Below are 20,676 nucleotides of genomic sequence, written 5' to 3' on the forward strand. Positions count from 1 at the left end.
AGGATCCTGGCGAGAATCGCCGCGGGGGGGGGGAGGGGACCAGCGCGCGCCTTTGTCGAGGGAAGGAGGGAAGCGTTCCGGACTACACCGCCCAGAACCTGGCTGCGGATGATGGGCTGTGCAATCCGGAAGACGTAACTTTTCCCTAGCTCGGGTGTGTACACACGGTGAAGTCTTCGCTCCTTCGCGGAGTTCCAGCGCCCACAGAACTCCGCTGACAGCTTTGCAGGGCCAGGCCCGGTATTCTGCTCATGGCGCAGGTGGGAAGGCGGTGAGTTTCTTAAGTTGTCCGGAGGGTTTGCGGAGCTGAGGCTGGAAGGAGGGCGCTGCTTGGAGACGGGGCCGTGCGCAATACCTGTCTAAAATTCTGAGCAGCTAGTAAGAAAAACCAGGCCAGGCCAAACCTCAGCGCTATCGGGAGAGCGCGGCGCTAAAAACCATCTGCCTTGCGTGGTTTGTTCCGGCTTGGGTATGTGAGGAGCATGTACAATGGCCAGAGGCGAAGCCCGACCTTTGGTCCATCTTGGCCCTGTATTGCCCGAGTTTGACTGTTTACTCGGGAAGGCTTCAGAGTGGATTCTACTCAGCAGATGATGAGAGAGGCTGGGGGTAGGAGGGAAGTGGGGAATCTTTGGCCTTCCAGATATGGATGAACTACAGCTCCCATCACACCTCACAATTGCCCAGGCCAGATGGAGTTGGAGGGAGCTGAGGAGGGTCTAAGAACCACAAGTTCTCCAGGCCTGTGTAGGAGAAACATTAGTTGCTCCAGACAGGATTCATTTATGTGGAGCCCATAAACGATGCCTGGTTTAAGAGGTAGCACTGCCCAAACCTTCGGATTTGGGGAAGTGGGGTGGAGTATTCGTTTCTTTTTAACATGGAGACTTTCCATTAGCTGAGATCTTGCCTCACTTAGTTTGTGCAAAAACCCAGCTCTCCAAAATAAATGAGCAGATCAACACTGTAGCTACTGGTGGAGCTGGGCCAGGCAGTCACAACCCTATAAGGCTTTTAGAGAAAAAGGAATTACCTTTGTGGAAAAGCTATGCCATGAGAGAAACCTAGTTTTGCTACATTTTGCCCACAAATACAAGCACTCCGAGAGCCACAAGTTGGAGGGATGGGTTATGTGTCCTCAGGACCTTACAGATGGGGCAGGCCAACCTGACAACGGAGAACAAAGTGTGAACAGGTGTTTGCAAATTGCTTTGTGTCAAGTGTTATCTCAGGCACTGTCTCATAGATGCCTCTGACCTTTTTCTTCTAAGTGGGAACATGAAGCTTTCAGCTGCATGATAATTTGATTAAAATTTGGTTAAGGGCCAAGAAACTTCAGTTGCTTGAGGGCTGCATCCATACAAGAATTGACCACCAATTGTCCATGGCTGCATGTCATAAATTTAGCTGGCATGTGAAGGATGCAACATCGAAATTTTGACTGAACTGAGAAATCAATACAACAGTAGTACACTCGCTTTTAAAACTTGTCTACAAATAAACTCTTTCCAAAAGGTATTCATGGTGGAAAAGTCTTAACCAATCCCCAAACTGGATAAAAAGGTGAGAGATCAATACAAAGAATCACAGAAACAAACCTTATTTAGATTGCTTTATTTTAAAAACTTCAAGGCATGAGGTCCTATTTAAAAAGTGGCTATAATTTTGTAAACAGAATAGAAATGTTAATTAAAATTATTACAACTTAACAGAGGTTTCATGAACGAAAAATAATATAACTATAAAGACCAAAAAATGCACAGACATTGCAGCATGTGAACATGTTTATGAAACATTATTTACTACAATGGTTAATTATTTACACTGAGTATCAATATAACTTTGATGTTCTTTTTCCTTATTGCTCAATGCTAGTGTTTTCTGGCTAATATGATATGTTAGGACACTAAAATGCAATATTCACAGTTGAGCATATGGAGTTTATTTAATCAGGTCAAGGAACTGAGTTTTGAATTTAATGAAATGTGCTACCCATATTGTCTGCCATTTGGGGTGGGGCAGATAAAAAGAAAAAAAAAGGGTACCTATTTGAAGTCTCCAAACTTACCAGGGCCTGCATCAAAGGATGCATGAACTGCCACTTGTGGGAACTCAGTTTCTGTCCCAAGCTTTCGTACTACAAACAGTTCACAGAAGGCAGTAGGTAGCCTTCAGTTTACAGGTGTATGGTACTGTACACAAATATGTACAAAAAGAATGTCTAAGTAAGTGCTCCCTTGTATTTTCATGAAACATACTGTTGAATGAGAAGCAGATTAGAGAGAGTGTTTTAAGCTTAGTACATAATATGCAAGTTCTTGAAATGAAAAGCGTTCATGTCGCTAATGCCATTCGTCCATATAACCTGCACCATGGAATTCTACCAATTATAACATATGGAATGGCTCTAAACCTTGTAGGGAATGACATATGATCCACCAGGTCATCTGGTTTAGATTTTCCACCCTGCCAATGAAACATTAGAGTTTCAGTTCTGTACATAATTTTGTTCTGATTGACAGTTCAAGGCACTTCCCTCCTGTTATCTGGGTGTTTTATTATAAATCATCCTGCCAACTAAGTTTGAGTAAAAGAACCAAATGATCTTTGTAATGGGGGTTGCCCACAATGCACAAGGGTGGGACTGGAGGGACGTCATGGAAATATGGACTAGTTTGACATTCAAGCTATCTGAGGCAATGCAGAGGATGTAACGGTGCACATATCCACAAGAAAACCTAGGGGTTGCACCTCAGAATAGTCTGCACAGACACAGAAGATTTTGGGGTACACCTTCTCTGGAAGGCAAGCTGTCTTGAGATGGATTTGTCTGTTATGGAACTGAACCAAGATGTCATTTACAGTACTTTTAGACTGAAGGCAATGCTGCTTAGTTACAAATACATAGATTTAGACAGCCGGGGGGTGGGGGGGAAGGCTGACAAAGCTTCTCCACATACTGTGGTATTGGATACAATAGCTTCTAAATATTGCAGAAGCCAATGTAAGTAGTACAGGATATAAAAATAACAATATCTCTGTAACTCCTCACTGCTAATTAATCACTAGGAGGGGTGCTGTTATGCCATGTAAACAAGTCCCAAACTGTATACAACTGGCAATGCCTAATACAGAAGATGGACTGGAAAACACTTACAAAAATTCAACAGTATGTCAACAATGAAATTCTGCCTGCCACTATGACCAGCAGCCTTGGACCTCGTTTTGTTCACCAGAAAATATCTCAACATGTATTTGGCTTTTGCTCATCTGAAAAGATGCTTGCATGGCCGCTTTCATTGAGGAAATCTAGATTCAGCCAAGTCTGAATGTGGAATGATTTATCACCTAATACTTAAAGAAAATATGTTCAGCAGAAGAGAGTCCCACAGATAGATGAAAATGAGTCATGGGACTGGACCCCTCAGAATTATTATTATTATTATTTGAAGGCATGTGTCTTAAGACACATTACCAAAATAACTGTTCATTTGTCATTTGGCACAACTTTACAATCATTTGAAATGAAACCAACATCTGCTTGTAATCACTCAACAAAGATTTGGCTAAAGAGGCACAAGGATTATATTCGTAACTCATTACCAGGAGCGTCAAAAACACTTGTGGATAGTTTTTCTCACAGCAGAAAAACTATCCATAAGAACACGTCAGTTTGGTTGCAGAAGAAAAATAAGGTTGGGATGGATGTGGGATTATACTGTGCTTTTGAAAGGGAATAGTTTGTGAGCTGTCATTTAAGAAACTCCTGTTACATGGGCCCGAAATAATGTCTACACATTTTTGGCAATATATCACAGCCATTATCTTTCATAATAGGCTCAGCACTAGGGTGCATTTAAAATTCATCTTATTCAGTACCACGAACAGCTTTAAACAGAACTTTAAACATCTAGATGTGTATATAAGGGAAGGTTTCAAGAGGAGCTCAGCATTCAGTTGAAATGTCATCCCACTTTTAAGACCTGATTGTTTTCAAATCCAACTGGGCAGTTTGCGATAAGGAATTTCCTGGCTGGGTATGACACTAATATTTCAAGCCTCATATTTCAAACCTGGCCACTCTGTTGAAGGCATATCATGTCTTAGAATTTCCACCTGTGCAATGGCAGGTGTACGGAGGGACCAAGCAGAGGACTCAGAGTGAGCAAAGAACCACACAGAAACATTATGGGCAACTCCACCCATGGAGGAGGGATGTATGTATAGATATGAGCTCAATGTTCATATATACAAGGAAGTTCTTGCCTATATACACTCCTGAGTGTTAGCAAGAAGCTCTAGGATAAGGTTCATGAAGATGCTTTGCTCAACATCAGGTTCTCAATGCTGCTTCCCCATTTTAAGTCAAAGACATGGTGTAAATGAACAAAATAGATCAAATCATGTGTATTTCTAATGAGCTTTTAGCCTCCTGGGTCTAGAATATGTTCTTACAGTCAAAGCTGGGAAATTTTTCCTGGTATTGGAGGCCTTATTTGAGCAGCCTCAAGTCTGGTGGCTGGTGGCTTCCTGTATTGTCTTTCCTAGTCTTTTGGTGTATTTTTGTAGGTATAAAAAGTATAATGAGAAAAAATAGATGAATGCTGATCTTTTTAGCCACGTAACAACATCCAAGCATAGGTTTGGTGATCAAGAGATGTTTTATCCCTCTAACAGACTGAGTTACAACCTCCTATTGAAACATTAACTACAATAATTTGGGCAAATCATTTCAGTTTGCTTACTCTTAAAATAATAGAATATAGTTTTAAGTCCAAAGCCTATGGCATGGAACCACATAATTTATTTAGACAACTCCAAGGGATTTCGTCTTTTTCCATGAATACTAGCTCCTCCTCCAAGAATCCAAAACAGAAGAGGATACACTGAATGTGAAACACCCCTCTCCATGTTTTCAAAAGGATTGGGGGCCAGCTGTGTATTAAATGCAAGCCGAGAGCACCCCTGGACTGTGGTTCTTTGGAGTCTGGACATATTCAAGAAATCAGACTTCCAGATGTTGTGATAACACCTTCCATAACAGGAAATATGTTGTGTTTTTTGCATTTGTTTAACAAAATGCACCTGAGCCCAATATTCGGTAGTGTGTACAACCCCATTATGGCGTCACCATATGGCACACAAATGGGTCTATAAAATCAGAAGTTAGTTTACAGACCTCAGACATAATACATCGATACAGAATAAAACAACAGGAGTTCTATTACATTTTGTAAACCTTGGCGCAATGTCACACTTTATATTATGCAATGAGGCAAAATATAACACAATACTTACAAACCCACTGTTTTAAATGAATTATCACCCCTCCCATGCCAACATATAAAATTTGCAGGAGAAAACTAGTACTGTTCATTGTAACTCTTCTGTAGGCAGATTATCAAACACTTTTATTACTAATTACTGTAACTAGTCTTGATCATTTCTGTCAAGAATCTGAAAGAATGTGATGTACACTGTGGCATATACTGGGTTTAGATTTATATTTGGAAAACGGCACGTCTGGAAATTAATAAGGCAGCATGCTTAGAACAAGACGACAAGCAGCCCCGATATAATATTCCTAGTGGCAACTTTTATCACTTACTGTTTAAAAAAAAAAGTCTGGAGTGCACACAGAAGCCTTACCATTGAACTTTTTTTTAAATGTGCAAATTGTTTTCTTCCTAAAACAAAAGAAAGTAATAAAGCAAGGACGATAGAGCCCTACCAAAGAAGACTTCTCACTGCTTTTTTTTTTTTAAAGAATCACAGCAAAATCGACCATCTCTCCAACGTCGCCTACAAGGCACTACAGGTAGGAAATGACAGGTAACGTGTATGGTAATACTGTTCTCCTCAGTCAGGTCGAAATATGGGATATTTTGGTAAGAATTCTATTAGAATGACCTACAGAAAAGACAAAGATACATTAGGATTCAGTTCTTAGTCTTTGGCATCTTGAGCTAGCTGTGGGGAGAAGCAGAGAAAACTGCCATGTCAGACTGCACATCCGAGCTTCCTGAAAGCACTCCAAAGCCTCGGGTGTTGCAGTGGCACTCTTGATGGAATCCGATGGGGGCAAATTTAGTTTTTTAAAGGGCAATAAACTGGCTTTCAGTTGTTATTTCCTCCCCTAGGTGGCAGCAAGAGCTAAGGGGAGATTTAAATCTACTGTTCCATAGCTTCTCTGCCCATCTGCTTGAATCCATATCAGTTGATCAGGCAAGATCCCAATAAAATAAAATAAAAATAAGCAAAAATATATAGCACCTTAAACACTAACTATTATATTCTAAGGCCAGCTTTCATGGACTACACAGAGTAACACAGCTCCCTCCTCCAAAACTACTGGTATTAGTTTATTTTATTTATTCTGGATATCCACTTTAAATTTAAATATAATACTATAGAGCAATAACCAGTAGGACAATCAGCTTTCAGCAAGCTAGCCATGTTATAGTCTGTTTCAACATGGGGGGGGGAGGAGGTGGAAGGCAAGCAAAAAGAAAATCAGAACAGCTGCAGAGCCTTAAAGATGAATGGATCTAGTTCAGTGAAACAGATGCTCTTGAGGAAGTGGATTGTAACTCACAGAACCTCACAATGAAATAAATCAGTTCGTCTTAAGGCACCATGAGTCTTTTGTTCTTGTCTGGATTTTTGCCACCCTACTGGATAAATTCAGATTTCCCAAACACACAAGGGCCAACACAAGATGCAATAAATCTAACCCACACAGATAATAAGAATATGAAGCAAAAAGAGAAACAAAGGGTGAGGGGCAGAGGAACATGAGCTTTTTCTTTTAACCTGTGAAACTGTGCCAACATGAGTAAATGGAAGCAATGAGGCAGCAACTGAGAAATAGTGTCTCACAATAATGGCTCTTTCTAAAGTGCCATTTGTGGATATATTAAAATAAATCCACAACAGGCAACTACTGCCTGCGACAGGAGTATCCCGCACCTATTTTAAACTAGGGCCAATGTGCTCAATCCCTCTAATTGATTCTGAAGCTAATTTTTTGGAGGGGGGGGGGCAAAAGATTGGCCCACTGAAAAATACATGACTAATCCTACTCAGGTTTAATAAGAAGTGTATGGTGCTTGTTTTAAGTCGGCATTATTCTTATATGTGCATAAGAATCTCTTATCACCACTAACAGCAGTTGGGGGGGGGCAGGGTGGAGGAGAAATAAATGCTTTTGTAGATGATAATAGAAAAATTGGAAGTACTTACATATTCCATCATATTGCTGGTTTCACACTTCCTTTTACTCAACTTCCAGTGCAAGCCAAGCTAAAAGTAGCAATATTTTGCATTATCTTAAGAGCAGCATAGTCTTTAGCCTGATACAATGTCACTGTATGCTTTATCTGTCCATTTGCCACAGTTATATTTAGTAAGATTTCACTCTGGAGGCACAAGGGAGCACAAAACCAGCCCTGTGGTGCAGGGGTTAAACTGCAGTACTGCATTTAAGCCTCTGTTCACGACCTGAATTTGATCCTGACAGGTTCAGACAGACAGCTCAAGGCTGACTCAGCCTCCCATCCTTCCAAGGAGTCCCCATTTTGCAGGTGAACAAGATGTACCTTGCATAATTATATTGTAAACTGCCCAAAAAGTGCTCTAGCACTGTGGGGCAGTATACAGGAAGCAAACACACACCTAGTCCTCTGTGATGGTAAGAACCATTGTTTTGCTAAGGCCATGTTTCTTAAGGTTCTCATCTGCCCAGTCCTTAAAAATGTCCCATGACTAAGTAAGCAAATGCAATAACACTGAGGGTTTTGAATTAGATGTGAAAGCCACGCATTAGCTTTTTAGCCCAGCTTGCCCAATCTGGGCTACTAGTCTGGCTGTCTCTGAACGATGCGGATTGTGACCCAACCAATCTAAAAGGCTCCAAACTGTGGAAGGCTGGCCTATTCTATTAACTTACAGACTTTACTCTGCAGTTCTGCAGCAAGGACGGTCTCACGGTAACAAACTGGAGAAGCAATCACCCAATTGGTATCGCCTCTTACCTTATGATACAGTCTGTTATTTTCCCATTCTAACAACTTTTGAATTGATCTTCTTGTCTATGAAAGAAAGGGAGAAATCACCTTACAGGATGTAGACAGAACATATGCTCTTGGCAAACCACGGCTATAGAATCTGCCCATTTCCATGTGCACAATTTTGAGCAAACAATAATCCTTCTTCAATAATCCATTTGGCTTACAGGTAATTATGTGGCTTCAATATACTGGTGCCTTTATTTTGAGCAGTTTTAAGAATTCATTACAAACGTTTTTCAAGTCGGTTCTCTCTGAAAGTCCACATTGATTTTAACACCTCTTCAAATGCATAGCAGAGTTAAACCAGGGTGCAAGACAACACAACTGAATGCATCTTGTAAGGGTAACTCAGAGGTTTATAGCAGGGCTGGACACAAAGAGCACAACCTCCTTCTCAACTGAGTCCATTCAAATTGCCAGACACAAGAGTGACTGCTCCCTGATACACAGGGAAACCAGACCTTAAGGACAATGTATCACACCTTGTGTTCTAGGTCCTGTACAGCTATTTGGTTTTCTGGAGTGAATATTCTCTCGTGCTACTGTACTTGAATAGCTGCGGTCTGAAGGTGAAAGGCTGGAAACATGACACAAGCCATTTATGTTAACTGATCTCACAAATGAGTGACAGAGGCTTTAATTAATGCTAGCATAGGAATCACTGGTAGTTTAGCTACTGATCAAGGTGGGAGAATTAAGAATCCTTGCAGTAATAATGTCAGAAATTATTACACTGACAGAAGAAAGAGCAACCCTTTTTTTCAATTAAAACTGAAGACACTCTTTACTCTCTTACATCTGAAAAGGCTTACTTTTTTACACAGAGGAGTAATTTGTTTGTTGATTGTTCATTTTCCCCCCGGAACACAGTTCCTAGAATTCTCTAGGGAATTCTGGATGCTGTCATTCAAAAATAATGGGCACAGCTCTTCTTTTAGTGTTCTGAAAAGCAAGGATGGTTTGTTCTCAGACATACTTGGTCCCTACTTTTCTGTGCAAACTGCCACTCTGAGTGTGCTTCTTGATGGCCAGGAAGCAAGCAGAGTACTAACTCATGGAGAGACACATCAAACGTCCTCCTCTGTGGGTGAGCTAATCTTTGACATCTCCACACCAGGACTGATACAACCAAAACCACTGCAGAAACATATCAGCTGAGCAGAGGCTGAATGGCAGGAGGCAAAGTGAAAAGCAGTCAATCATGAAGAGACCCAGGAAGCAGCCTTTCGACAAGAGTAAACCTGCTGTATCTTTGTACTGGAAGCAACTGAACGTCCTGCCAATACAGGCTTAAATCCAAACCTACGGCGAGGTTACTAGGAAGAGAGAAGGCTATAGTGCGGACAGGAAGTGGACACGCTGACCATGAAGTTGCCTTTATAGGTGTCTGCTCTGCACTTAAGAAGCCTTTAATTTATTTCAAGATATACACACACCTCTCCGGTAAAATTCTAGTGAGCCCTGGCCAACAGTCCGGGAAGTGTGTCCTAGCAAACTGAAGGAGCACCTCGGAAAACAGCTGTTGTCTGGGTAGCTAAATATTTCAGAAGTCAGAAATTAAGGGGATAAGCAATGGCAGGTAGCAAATTGACAAAAGGGGTACTTACTCTTTTGGTAAGGCAGATGGCAGGCCAGAGGCTGCATCCCAAGGTGCAGCAGCAGCACAAGCAGCCACAGAGAAGCCATTTTACGTTGACAGGCAGATTCTTCTTTAAACATGCATTCACACGGCTGATACTAGTCTTGAATTCTTCCGGGGCAACCTGGAAGAAAAGGCAGCAGGAGAGATGGTGAACCCTCCAATGGCCACCACACATAAAATGGACAACACCTATGAGATACAGACTGAAAAACCAAACCCTCTCATACAGCCATGGGGCATAGAATTTTATCTACATTGATTCTAGTAAGAATTTTTAGTGAAGTAATGTCTGAAAAAAAAATTAAATAATTTAAAATTAACTGTAACAATGTGTCCATCTCAATATAAACGTAACCACATTTCTCTGTTGGAAAGAAGACTATAAATCAAAATGAATTATCTTCTCTTGGCTATTTAGCCTTAAGAAAGTCTCCCTATGAAGGTAAGTATACTAGAACCTTCTGGTGCAAGAAAAAGGATATTGTCAGGTTTTACCATTAAGGTCTCCTCCTACCTCCACTGTCATGGAATGTATTGGGCAGAAGAATATAGTGATTTATCTGAATATAAAACCTAGGTATCACTAGTGATCAGTCTGAAAGAAAAGCAGCTAGTGGCCTTGTTTATGAGGCCTCAGCTAAGAATTTCCATGGCAGACTTAAGTGACATTGCTAGTATCTTTCTGCTGCAGATGCACAACTATTTGCAAAGGAAAGTTATCATTATGTTATATTGTTATTGATTTTAGTATTATGTTTTACCAATATAATTGAACTATGATGCAGAACTGCTTCAGGGCAAGTGTCTTTCAGAACCAATCTCACACACATATATTTTATATAAAACGAAAGCATTAAGAAGCACTAAGACTTCTCAGCTCCCAGGGACTGATGAAAGATTACACAGGACACGTTCACTAGCAAGAGGGAGTTGAATGCAGGAGGGGCTGCCTTTTATTTTGGAAACCTTTCAAGCACCCCTCCCCATGTAGAAAAAAAAAGTGGCAGTCCTCAAAAGACAAGGAAACCAGATAATAGTAGCCCTGACTACAAAAGAGTTAAGAATGTTGGAATTCCTCTGGAAAACAAACTCAAAACACTCAGGCAACATTCTAAAAGACCAGTTCCTTTCAGGTCCAGCACACCATAAAAGGGACCAAGGGCGGAGAAAAGGATCATAACATTTTACAACAGGATGCTGGAGTGGAAGTGAACAAGCGAAGACCAGCAGGCCTGCTCTGCCTTCTTTGGCCAGCACCGTCGTCGTCCTCCTCTATCAATCACACCTTGTGTTGAATCACAATGCCCAGGGTTCATTTTATGACCTCCACTTCCCTACATTGCACACCAATTTCCCCACAGAGGTCCTCTCTGTTTTAACAGGACAGGAAGCTGGATTCTCTCCCCCCCCCCAGCCGCCTAATTAACTACTTCAGGTGACTGGAAAACACCAGGCAGACGGAAGGCCCCCTCGTGCAAACTGAAATTTGTGCCACAAAGAAAAAAACGAAAGGAGGAAACAGCCCACCTGCTTGAACAAAGTTCAGAAAAAGTTGTTATTTATGCCTGGGTTTCTGCCTGAACATGTCATTCTAGACAGCATGTTGCAGCTTGGAAGGATGATAAAACATATTAGGGGAGGAGAAAAGAAGTCATAGCTGAGGAATGGTCCATTTAAGGAACATGAGGGAAAATGAAGGGTCATCAAGCTGCAAAGGGAAAAGATGGCCATTGGCTTATTTCATTTTTTCTCCTCTCTAATATTTCACACTTTCTATTCCAAAAGGCCCTCATATGCCTTTGAGGGCTAGATTTCTTTGCCTAAATGAGTGAAAACAAAACACTCAGCTGTGGTATACTAATGAAGGTCCATCTTATATTCTCTATTATTACAATTGTTACAATGGACTTTTCTATCTTATCCTCAGCAAAAAATATGGGGGGGGGTTTGATGGGGAATCTCAGAAGGCCCTTAGAATTAACTTTGTTCTGTGAAGCCCAATGTGTTTTAATTCCTTTGTCAGGAGCTAAACATACAATAAAAATATGTTTCGCATTATCACAACAGAACAATCACACTACACTCCTGTTGTTCAATGGTCTATATAAAATAACCAGCACTTTAAGAATACAGTGTGATCTGGATAAGACAGAGATACTTCATCTGGTATTATTCTAGGGTTTTTGGTCCTTCCCCTGCATGTGGTTTTATTGAATTCCTGCTACTTTAGCTTAGTTTAATTTTGCCCACAAACATTTCTCCTTTCCTCTCCACTCCTACTTCTATCTCACTCCTTACTTTTCTAAACTAAGTATCTTATACAAAATAGCAATTTTGGGAACTCAAAATGTTATTTGCTACTCTGTCTCCTTTTAGTTAGTCCCTAGTTAAGTTGCTCATACTGTTGTTGATTCTGAATAAAAAATATACCATTGTGTATATAAAACTGCATAGAAGCAGCAACACCCAGAAACAAAAACAAGCAAACAAAAAAGCAACCTTGAGATTTCAAAAAGAAAACTTAAAAGACAACCAACACAAACAGTATAATAAATCCTTGGACAAACTGGACTGTTTTGGCCTGACACAGCCAGCTTCATGGAAAACTGTATTTTCAGATTAAAGTGGTTATGAACTCCAACTTACCTTCCCTGTCAGAATAGAGGGAAATTCAGTGTCAAACTTGTTGCTCAAGCCAAACCTTAAAAACAAAAAAGAAACAGTATTTCCACCCAACCTATATTACGCTTCCAACTTCTACTTATTCTTTGCTTTTAAGATCAGAAAAACTGTTGCAATATCCACTTTAAAAGTCATCAAGTCATCAGAAACCAAGTGCCTTACTTCTTATTTCATTATTATAATCTACTGAGAGGCAATTAAATTTTTCTGTTTGTAAGTATCCACTCTCAGTTTCCTCAGTTCTTCATGAAAGCTTTGTTGGAGAAAACGAAAGGAGTCTTGGGCGTACTCCTCTCACCACAACAGCTTCAGGCCTGGCTATCTTCTCAGTCCTTTCCCTTCTCAGGTCAGCACGTCCTCCTCAAGTTATCTCTGGACAACAAACAAGGAGCCATTTTTACATCACTGGATCCTTCATGGGATATGCTCACACTGCAGCACCATCTTGACTTTGCAACCTGCCTTGCACACACATTATAAAGCAGTTTGCACACACAGACCTCTGTGACTCTTTCAGCTTATAGCAATATTTTACAAACAGGGAGAAAATGGCAGTGGCCCATGTCAAACTGAACCATGGGTGAAAAAATGCAAGGGTTGAAAGATGTGCATCTTAAGCAAACACTGAGAGGGTTTTTGAAACCATCTTTCTCAGGGTTACATCTGCTTTCACCCTAGGTTAAAAAAAAACAAAACAACCCTATGGAGAACTACTATACTTATTTCTTTATTCAATTGTTTATAGGCTGCCCTGTATCGCAGGATCTCAGCGTGAGTTACAAAGCTGTAGGAAACAATTTTAAAACGTAAGATATTTAAAACTATTTAAACTCAAACAGCAGGAAATTGAAACATTAAAAAGAAAAGAACCTTTGCACTAAAACCTGTGCAGGTCATGATCCTCACTCCTCAATGGCTCTAATAAATAGGTATGTCTTCACTTGGTGCTGAAATGATGCCAGTCAAGCCTCCAAGCGGAAGGCATTCCACAGATAGGATGCTATGGCAGAAAAAGCTATCTCCATGTCATTACATAATGGACTGTTCTCGATGGTGGGACACAGCGGAGGAGCTCCCTGAGCAGATCTTAGTGATTGGGCAGGTTTTCACAGGGAGAAGCCTTCCTTCAAATATCCAGGTCCCAAACTATTAGCCACTCACGGCCACCTGGTACCATTTATTTTATCCTAGAATATAGTGGATTACACATCACTTCCTCAGATATATGGACGTTCAAAAATAAGGGCTTCAAAGCATGTATGTGCATTTTGGGAAATAGACTCTAAGGTCGTGCCAAGTGACTGCAGATGACAATAAATAATTCTTCAGCAAGCCAAACCACACGAGGCCTAGTTCAATTCAGCTCTTTGAGCCCAGTTGTTTGTTTATGATACATCTGACATGCTGTTGCACTTTTCTACACTTTAAAACTCTTGTAGGTTAGTACACAACGAAAACAATTCAACAAATCTCAGAGCTTGCTCTATGATCTTCTACATAGTTGCCATCTCTTTCAGTTTGATTTTAAGCAGAATTCAATTCATGCTTACACCAGCTACTAATGGGCTGGAGAAATACGATCCACAGAATTCCACTGCAAAAACAACATTTTAAAAGAACAGTAATGCTCAATTGCATATTCAAGTAATGGAAAGGGTGGAGTTGTGTGGTTGATCCAAAATATAAATGCAAGAGTAGGTGATAGGGGATACCCAACGCCTACTCTTACATTCAATTAACACTCAAAGTGTACACGAAAGCGAAAGCAAAAGAACCCAGGCACCTTGTTTTCCTTTTTCCTGGCTAGACAGGTCCCACATAAACCAGGCTACAGTTCCATTTGTTCTGTTACTGCTGTGCTATGTCAAAGCCTCCTATGGCAATAGCAGGCTTTTGGCAAAGGCTGCTACAGAGATGGCACATATACAAAGCAACAGAAAAATGATGCTACTGACTCTCATTTTAGTAGGGGAAAAATCACACGAAAAATTTTGCAATGAAACCGAAATATATGAATCCTTTTCTCTGTAGGGAATGATTGTTAAGCACTGCCCTATATCTGGGGGGTGGAAAGTTGTAGCATTCAAGCAAAGCAGAATCCGCAAGCCAAGGATAAAGTTTATTCAGCCGTCCTTCCATTTTGTGCAACAAAGAGTTCTGTGCAACTCAAAACACTTGCGGGCTCCTTCCCCATCAATCACTGGCAGCAGAACGAGCAGTTATTCTGTCTTCCGTTGTCTCTGGAGCCAACTTGGAAACAAGTTTCTATGCCAAACTTGTCCTGACAAGTCAAACCTATTCATTCAAAATAAGAAAAGGCTAGCCTGCCATTCAAATGTGCCCAAAATATATAACTGTAGTTTTATAAACACACACAATTAATGTGCCTATTAAATATTTGCCTACCTTGCACTGTTTAATTAAGCATGCTATTAAAGTGGACATTTGCTCATGTAATAGTGATACTGGCCTTACTGAGTAGCCAATAATACATCAACAGATGAAAATGATGCCTCAGTTGTAGACAACTTAATACCTTATTACAATTTATTCCTTGGATGCTGGTAATTTCTACAAAAAAGAAGTTTCTAGTTGTTACTTCAATTTAAAATGGGTATGGAAGGTACAGGTTCCTATACTGGCATCTGTCTGAGACACCTGAAGCTACCAACAGACTTCAGATTTTTTCTTTAAGTTTGCAATTTCCAGCAGAGTATTTTAGGTTAGGTCAGATCCTGAAACATTAAGGTACAGCCATGAGATTTTAAAGACTTTCCTGTTCTCACTGAACCTCAACTTCTGCAATGCTCAACCTGATGAAGACTTAAAAGCTCACTGTTAATGATACTGTAAGGTAAAGGTTCCCCTTGACATTTAGTCCAGCTGTGTCTGACTCTAAGGGGTGGTGCTCATCCCTGTCTCCAAGCTGTAGAGCCAGCGTTTTGTCTGTAGACAGTTTCTGTGGTCACGTGGCCAGCGCGACTAGACATGGAACGCTGTTACCTTCCCACTGTCGTGGTACCTATTTTATCTACTCACATTTACATGCTTTCAAGCTGCTAGGTTGGCAGGAGAATGATGTATTGCACTACCCAATAAAAACATTACACAGTCCTTTTTATTAATATTTTGCACATGCGTTTCTTTGATTATACTCTGTGAAAAAACACACAGTGTAGACAGGGCCTAACAAGACAGAATCATGCATGCTGTCAAATTCTTACAGAAGAAGGGAAAAAATGGTCATGAGAAGGAAAACAAAGACAAAACTGCAGCTCCAATCCCAAAATGTACAACAGAGAACAGGCTTCTAGAAAAACAGTTATGCTATAAACTAGGCAACCATGAGCTAAATATTCTGCTCAAGTGTACATTATATTACAACAGGCTAATTTTTCTTTATTCCTTAGGGAAGAGTGGTTGGGTTTTTGTTTTTGTTTGGTTGCTCTTTTAAATTAAGCAATGCTAAAACTCACTAGAGTAAACAATAATTCTCTCAGTGGTTTCAAAGGAACTGCATGCTTTGCTTGGTAATTAGGCTCTGTATGCAGATGCGCTCAGAGGCATGGGAGCTGCTTTCCATTTTGCTGTAGGAGAATGTAATGGAAGTGACAATTTTTCCACATTTTTTGTGGCTGGTGAAGTCTTAGGTGGGCTCTGGAGCAGAAAGCTGGACCCTGGATCTTCCAAAGTTCTTTATCCATACTCTACACAATCTTTTGGCCCATATAAATGGAGACAGTATTCACACATATGCCACAGGTGTAATAGGAAGTGGTTTACACATCATATCACTGTGTGATGTGTGTAAGAGAACTTACATATACAGATGACCCTGACCAAGGATAAAAGTTTATTTAATTCAGAGAAGATACCCAGTACCTGTACTCCAACCAAAAGTGGAGTTGCAATTCATGGAGAAACTTTAAAATGTTTGCATTAAAAGTATTAGCTATCCTCATTTATTTACATCTGACTTATTTAAGCCAGCATACTTAAACCATAATGTCAAGAAACGCATGATCTAAATCAAAATAACCATGAAAACATAAGAACAGCACTTAATTCAGACCTGACCTCAGAATGCTCACTTTAACAAAACTGTTTCCAGATAAAAATGGAAAAAGGAGTTAGATCTATGTCTGAGCAGAAGCCATTTTTCACAGATGAAAAAAAAGCTCTCTCTTTCCTATTCAGCTGATGCACATTTGATAACAAGTGGACCAGAGGGATGGGCAAGATTAGTGAGAGAAGAGCCCTATAAATACTCTGAACAACTCAGGCAGATTTATGTTAATATACATCCCAATGATACCACCAAACCTGCTGGATATGAAATCTATTATTGGGATGGGCAAGATTAGTGAGAGAAGAGCCCTATAAATACTCTGAACAACTCAGGCAGATTTATGTTAATATACATCCCAATGATACCACCAAACCTGCTGGATATGAAATCTATTATTCTTCCACAGATCTGTATGTCACAGACAGTTCTTCTAACAATCATCTTTCAATATGGATCACTGAAATACTCAGATTTTGCTAAGGGAAACTCCTCTGTCTTTAGACAGAACTGCACTCACTTTGGGAAGCAAACTCCGGGCACAGCCAATCCTGTCAGCTCTGTGGGGTGAAACCAAGGCAACAGGGAACAATTCCAGAACAAATGCATTTGCCTCCAAGTAGAGAACTATATTGTTTCTGAAAATGGATTTACCACTTAGCTATCAAGGATAATGGGCACAGATAATAATATCCACCAAAAATTTGTTTGACCTTGTCTTAAAGCTAAGTATGTGGCCTTTACCACATCCTGTAATAAGGAATCTGACAAATTAATTGTGTATTGAGGGGAGAACTATTTCTTTTTATATGTTACAACAGATGGGCTAGTAAGAAGAAAAACAAGATACAATAGTAACATTAAAATCCGAGAGATAAAAGTAGTTCTATAGACATCATTTGTTATAATCTATTTACTGCTATATTTTGCTTTTCCTCTAACTCAAAGCAATGCATATGGTTTCCACACCTCAAACATAGGCCAGTGAAGCACCAAAGAATGCAGTGTGCCTCATACCATCACACCTTTTAAAGATCCACCACACTTCCTTCATGTAGTTCCTATATACACCCTGCCCCTGAAGAGCCCGCTGGTCAAAGGAAGGCTCTCTGCCAATTCTCAGGAACCTTCTCTCCATCCCGAAGGCCACGGCCCTATTGATTAAAAAGAAGAAGAAGAAAAAGGGGTGGTGGAGGAGAAGAAGCCCTATAAAAATGACCCAGGTCACACCCGGGAGGCTCTCGTTTCAATAAATCCACATAGCCCTTGCATTTTATGTTACAAGGAGAAGAACTAAACAGCATCTGAATCAAGGCTTTTTTTGGGAGGGGGTCAGTTCTTCTCAAAGATGTCTGCTTGTCATGTTTGATTATCTAGTGATTTTCCCCCCTCCTCAAAAAGAGGTCCTGGAGAAATCCAATATAAACTCAGCCCTGCCTTTTGGGTGCTCTCGACTGGTATACTGTATGTTGCTAGCTTTGTGCTGCTTTGTTGTTCTGCTCTTTCATGTTGCTCAATTTGTTTTGCCTTGGACCATAAATAAATAAATAAAAAAGTGTGAGTCTCCTCTTCACCGGCCACTCTTACAAGTGTCCCGCTTGCGTGAGCGCCTGTCCATCTCCACCCTTGTCAGAGTGACTTCCACAGGACATTTTGGGGGGGGGGCTGCCCTGAGCATTGCCTACAACATCCCTCCCCCCCTTTTTTAATCCCACAACCCAAGATGCCTTCTCTCCATCTCTCTCTCTCTCTCTCTCAGTCTCTCCCGGATGGGGAGGGGGCTTCGTTCTACATCCGAAATTGACTGATGAATGGATTCTTTCCCTTCCCCCCTCCCCCCCCCGAGCCTGCCATTCAGCCCTAGCCACGCAGGTCTAGGGGAGAGGCCCTCTGCACTCGCTCAGAGACCCCCTGGCCTCCCAGAGCCCTCAGCCTTAAACAGGTCAGGGGGAGAAACACCCTCCCCCTCCCCACCCTTTCCCCCCCCCCTCAGGCAGCGAATGAGGATCCTTCTGTCCCCCTCTTCCCTTCCCTTCCCTTCCCCCCTTTCCCTTCCTCCTCCTCCTCCTCCTCCTCCTCGGTCGCCCCCTCCCCTCCCCAGGTCCTTACACAGTGATATGCCCGGCGCCCCTCACAGCCACGGGTTCCGGCGCGTCCCGGGGCCGTGGCAGCTCCTGACTCCTCACCACAGTCTCGGCCTCCTCCGTCTCGGCCGCCGCCACCCGCTCCGCCGCGCCTTCTTCTTCTTCTTCTTCCTCCTCCTCCTCCTCTTCTTCCTCCTCCTCCTCCAGCTCATAGATGGTGTCAAAGTCCGCCATGTTGGGGAGCAGGACGCTCATCGCCCTCGTTTCCCCCCCCCGCCCCCACGCGCACGCGCACTGGCCCGCCTGCCCGCCTTTCCCCCACAGCCGCGCCAGATCGCTCACCGCGCACGCGTCGTGGCTCAGTCTCTCTCTCCCTCGCGCGCGCGCCCGCCTGTGTGTGAAACGTCCGTTCCTTTTCTTCTTCCCTCGCGCTCTTGCTCTTTCCCTCCCTCGAGCGCGCGTGCAGGCGGGTTGCGCAGGCGCGGAAGGCCCCTCCCCCCTCCTCCCCGGGCCTCTCTGAGGCGATTTTAGGCGGGAAAGGAAAAGTCGGAGCAAAACTCGCCAGGGTGGCCTCGAGCTGGTTTTTATTTTATTTTATTGTTTTTAAGCTCTCCTCAGCGACCTCTGGGCTCGGAAGCCCAAGTAGGCTGAGGTGGAGCCCCTCACACGCGCCGACAGACGGACAACACGGGTGTGTTCTCTGACGCGTGTAGAGCCGTCGTGCGAATGGCGTCCTTTTTTATTTTTTTTAAACTTTCCTGAGTTTGGCCTTCGCCTTAAGGCTGAGAAAGTCGAGCTAGCCGCTGGCCTGGTTTGAAGAAGGCTATTTTCCCCTCAGGAGGCAGCCATGGGTGTGTGTGTGTGTGTGTCACCTTCCGCATACATGTTAGGCTATATAGCACAAAACCATAGCCATATTTTAGAAAAGCAGTATTTTGCTGAATTATTTCTCCGTGCTAGTCCCTCTTAACAAGTATGTACATTCATGCCCACACAGACACCTGTAAACCGCCTTGTGTCCTTTTAAGGAAAAAGGCAGGGTAAGAATAAATAAATAATAATTTATTATTATTAGTTTTAAATAAATAAACAGGTTTAGAAGTTGAAACAGGAAAAACAAGCTTAAAAAGCTTCAGGTGCTTCTCTCTCCTCCCATTTTTTATGTTGTTTCCAATATTGTGTATGAGCTGCCTTGGGTTCCCTTGAGGAGAAAATTGGTGTATAATTTTTTTAAAATAATCCAACTATGTTTGTAGAAAAGACAGGATAAATTATGTATAGTGTGTTTGTGAGTGCACCAAAGAACTGTCACGTTGTGTTTTATGTAAAATCTCTTCTATAAATGAGAAATGGGCATGTTACAGCCAGGCAGCAAACTTAAATTTAAAAATTTAAAAAGCATAATGTTAGGTCCCTTTGATATGAAAATAAATGTAAGCATGTGCTCAACACTGCCATTAAAATTAACTGACTTTTCAGTGGTTTAACTTTTTGACAACATGAAGCTACAAATCAGTAGTTTTGTCTTGCTTCTAAACTCCTTTGGCTTATATTAACTTACTGTGTGTGTTTTCTCAGCTGTTATTGTTGGGTCACGTATAACAAAACCAAACAAAAATAGAAGCAAGTACTGGCATATTTTAAAGACTAAGATATATTTCAATATGAACTTTTGTAGACTACTATCCAATTTCTCAGGCACATGGAGTGAAGTATATCCTCACACTGAAATTTCATTTTCTGTTCCTGTATGTATCTCTCTTTTGTGTACGTAAACTTGTGGCTAAATGTTTCACTGCATGAGTCTGAGGAAGTTGATTGTAACTGACAAAATCTCACCAGGAAATAAATGCTAAGGTGCTACTTTTTTGTTTTTGTTTTGTTATAGATGCTGAAACAGAATAACAGGATTTTTGCAAACTGGTGAGCTGTGTATGCAAACTTCACCCTTTGCATCACTTCACAAAAAGTTATTCCAAATTCATGTTTAGATTTGGAATAGAAAGTCTTCCAAGAGTTTTGCATGAATTTCTTTTGATCCAGGAAATTGAAGACATACCCTGTAACACTCTTATTACTTATGATAAATTATTAACCCCGTCTTTTGATATTAATAGCAAGCTCCTTACATAA

At 41.4% G+C, this 20,676-nt stretch overlaps 1 protein-coding gene across 9 annotated transcripts; it reads right to left on the reverse strand.

Moving 5' to 3' along the window:
• Positions 1–1,599: 1,599 nt before the first annotated feature.
• Positions 1,600–19,019, reverse strand: CHIC1 (cysteine rich hydrophobic domain 1). Of its 9 annotated transcripts, XM_020784364.3 has the most exons (7): positions 18,569–18,841; positions 17,485–17,613; positions 12,358–12,412; positions 9,677–9,832; positions 8,034–8,090; positions 7,243–7,302; positions 1,600–5,910 (listed from the first exon to the last, which is right to left on the reverse strand). In XM_020784364.3, the coding sequence occupies exons 1-7, from the start codon at positions 18,796–18,798 to the stop codon at positions 5,860–5,862; spliced, it is 738 nt and encodes a 245-aa protein (XP_020640023.2). In that variant the 5' UTR covers positions 18,799–18,841; the 3' UTR covers positions 1,600–5,859. The 9 variants fall into 9 exon arrangements, with proteins under 9 accessions (XP_020640023.2, XP_078236822.1, XP_072837146.1 ...); XM_078380696.1 differs by lacking the exon at positions 8,034–8,090 and having other exon boundaries at positions 18,569–18,842; XM_072981045.2 differs by lacking the exon at positions 7,243–7,302.
• Between the last annotated feature and the right edge of the window lie 1,657 nt (positions 19,020–20,676).

Source organism: Pogona vitticeps, chromosome 11, assembly GCF_051106095.1.
Source record: "Pogona vitticeps strain Pit_001003342236 chromosome 11, PviZW2.1, whole genome shotgun sequence".
In the NCBI taxonomy this organism is placed as follows: domain Eukaryota; kingdom Metazoa; phylum Chordata; class Lepidosauria; order Squamata; family Agamidae; genus Pogona; species Pogona vitticeps.

Excerpts from the sequence above, each read along its gene's own strand:
- CHIC1 (XM_072981043.2), bottom strand. The coding sequence starts at position 18,798 with ATGAGCGTCCTGCTCCCCAACATGGCGGACTTTGACACCATCTATGAG. Across the intron at positions 12,413-17,484 it reads GTGTGGTGGATCTTTAAAAG|GTTTGGCTTGAGCAACAAGT; the intron begins GTGTGATGGTAT and ends TTTGTTTTTAAG. Across the intron at positions 7,303-8,033 it reads ATAACAGACTGTATCATAAG|CTTGGCTTGCACTGGAAGTT; the intron begins GTAAGAGGCGAT and ends TGCTACTTTTAG.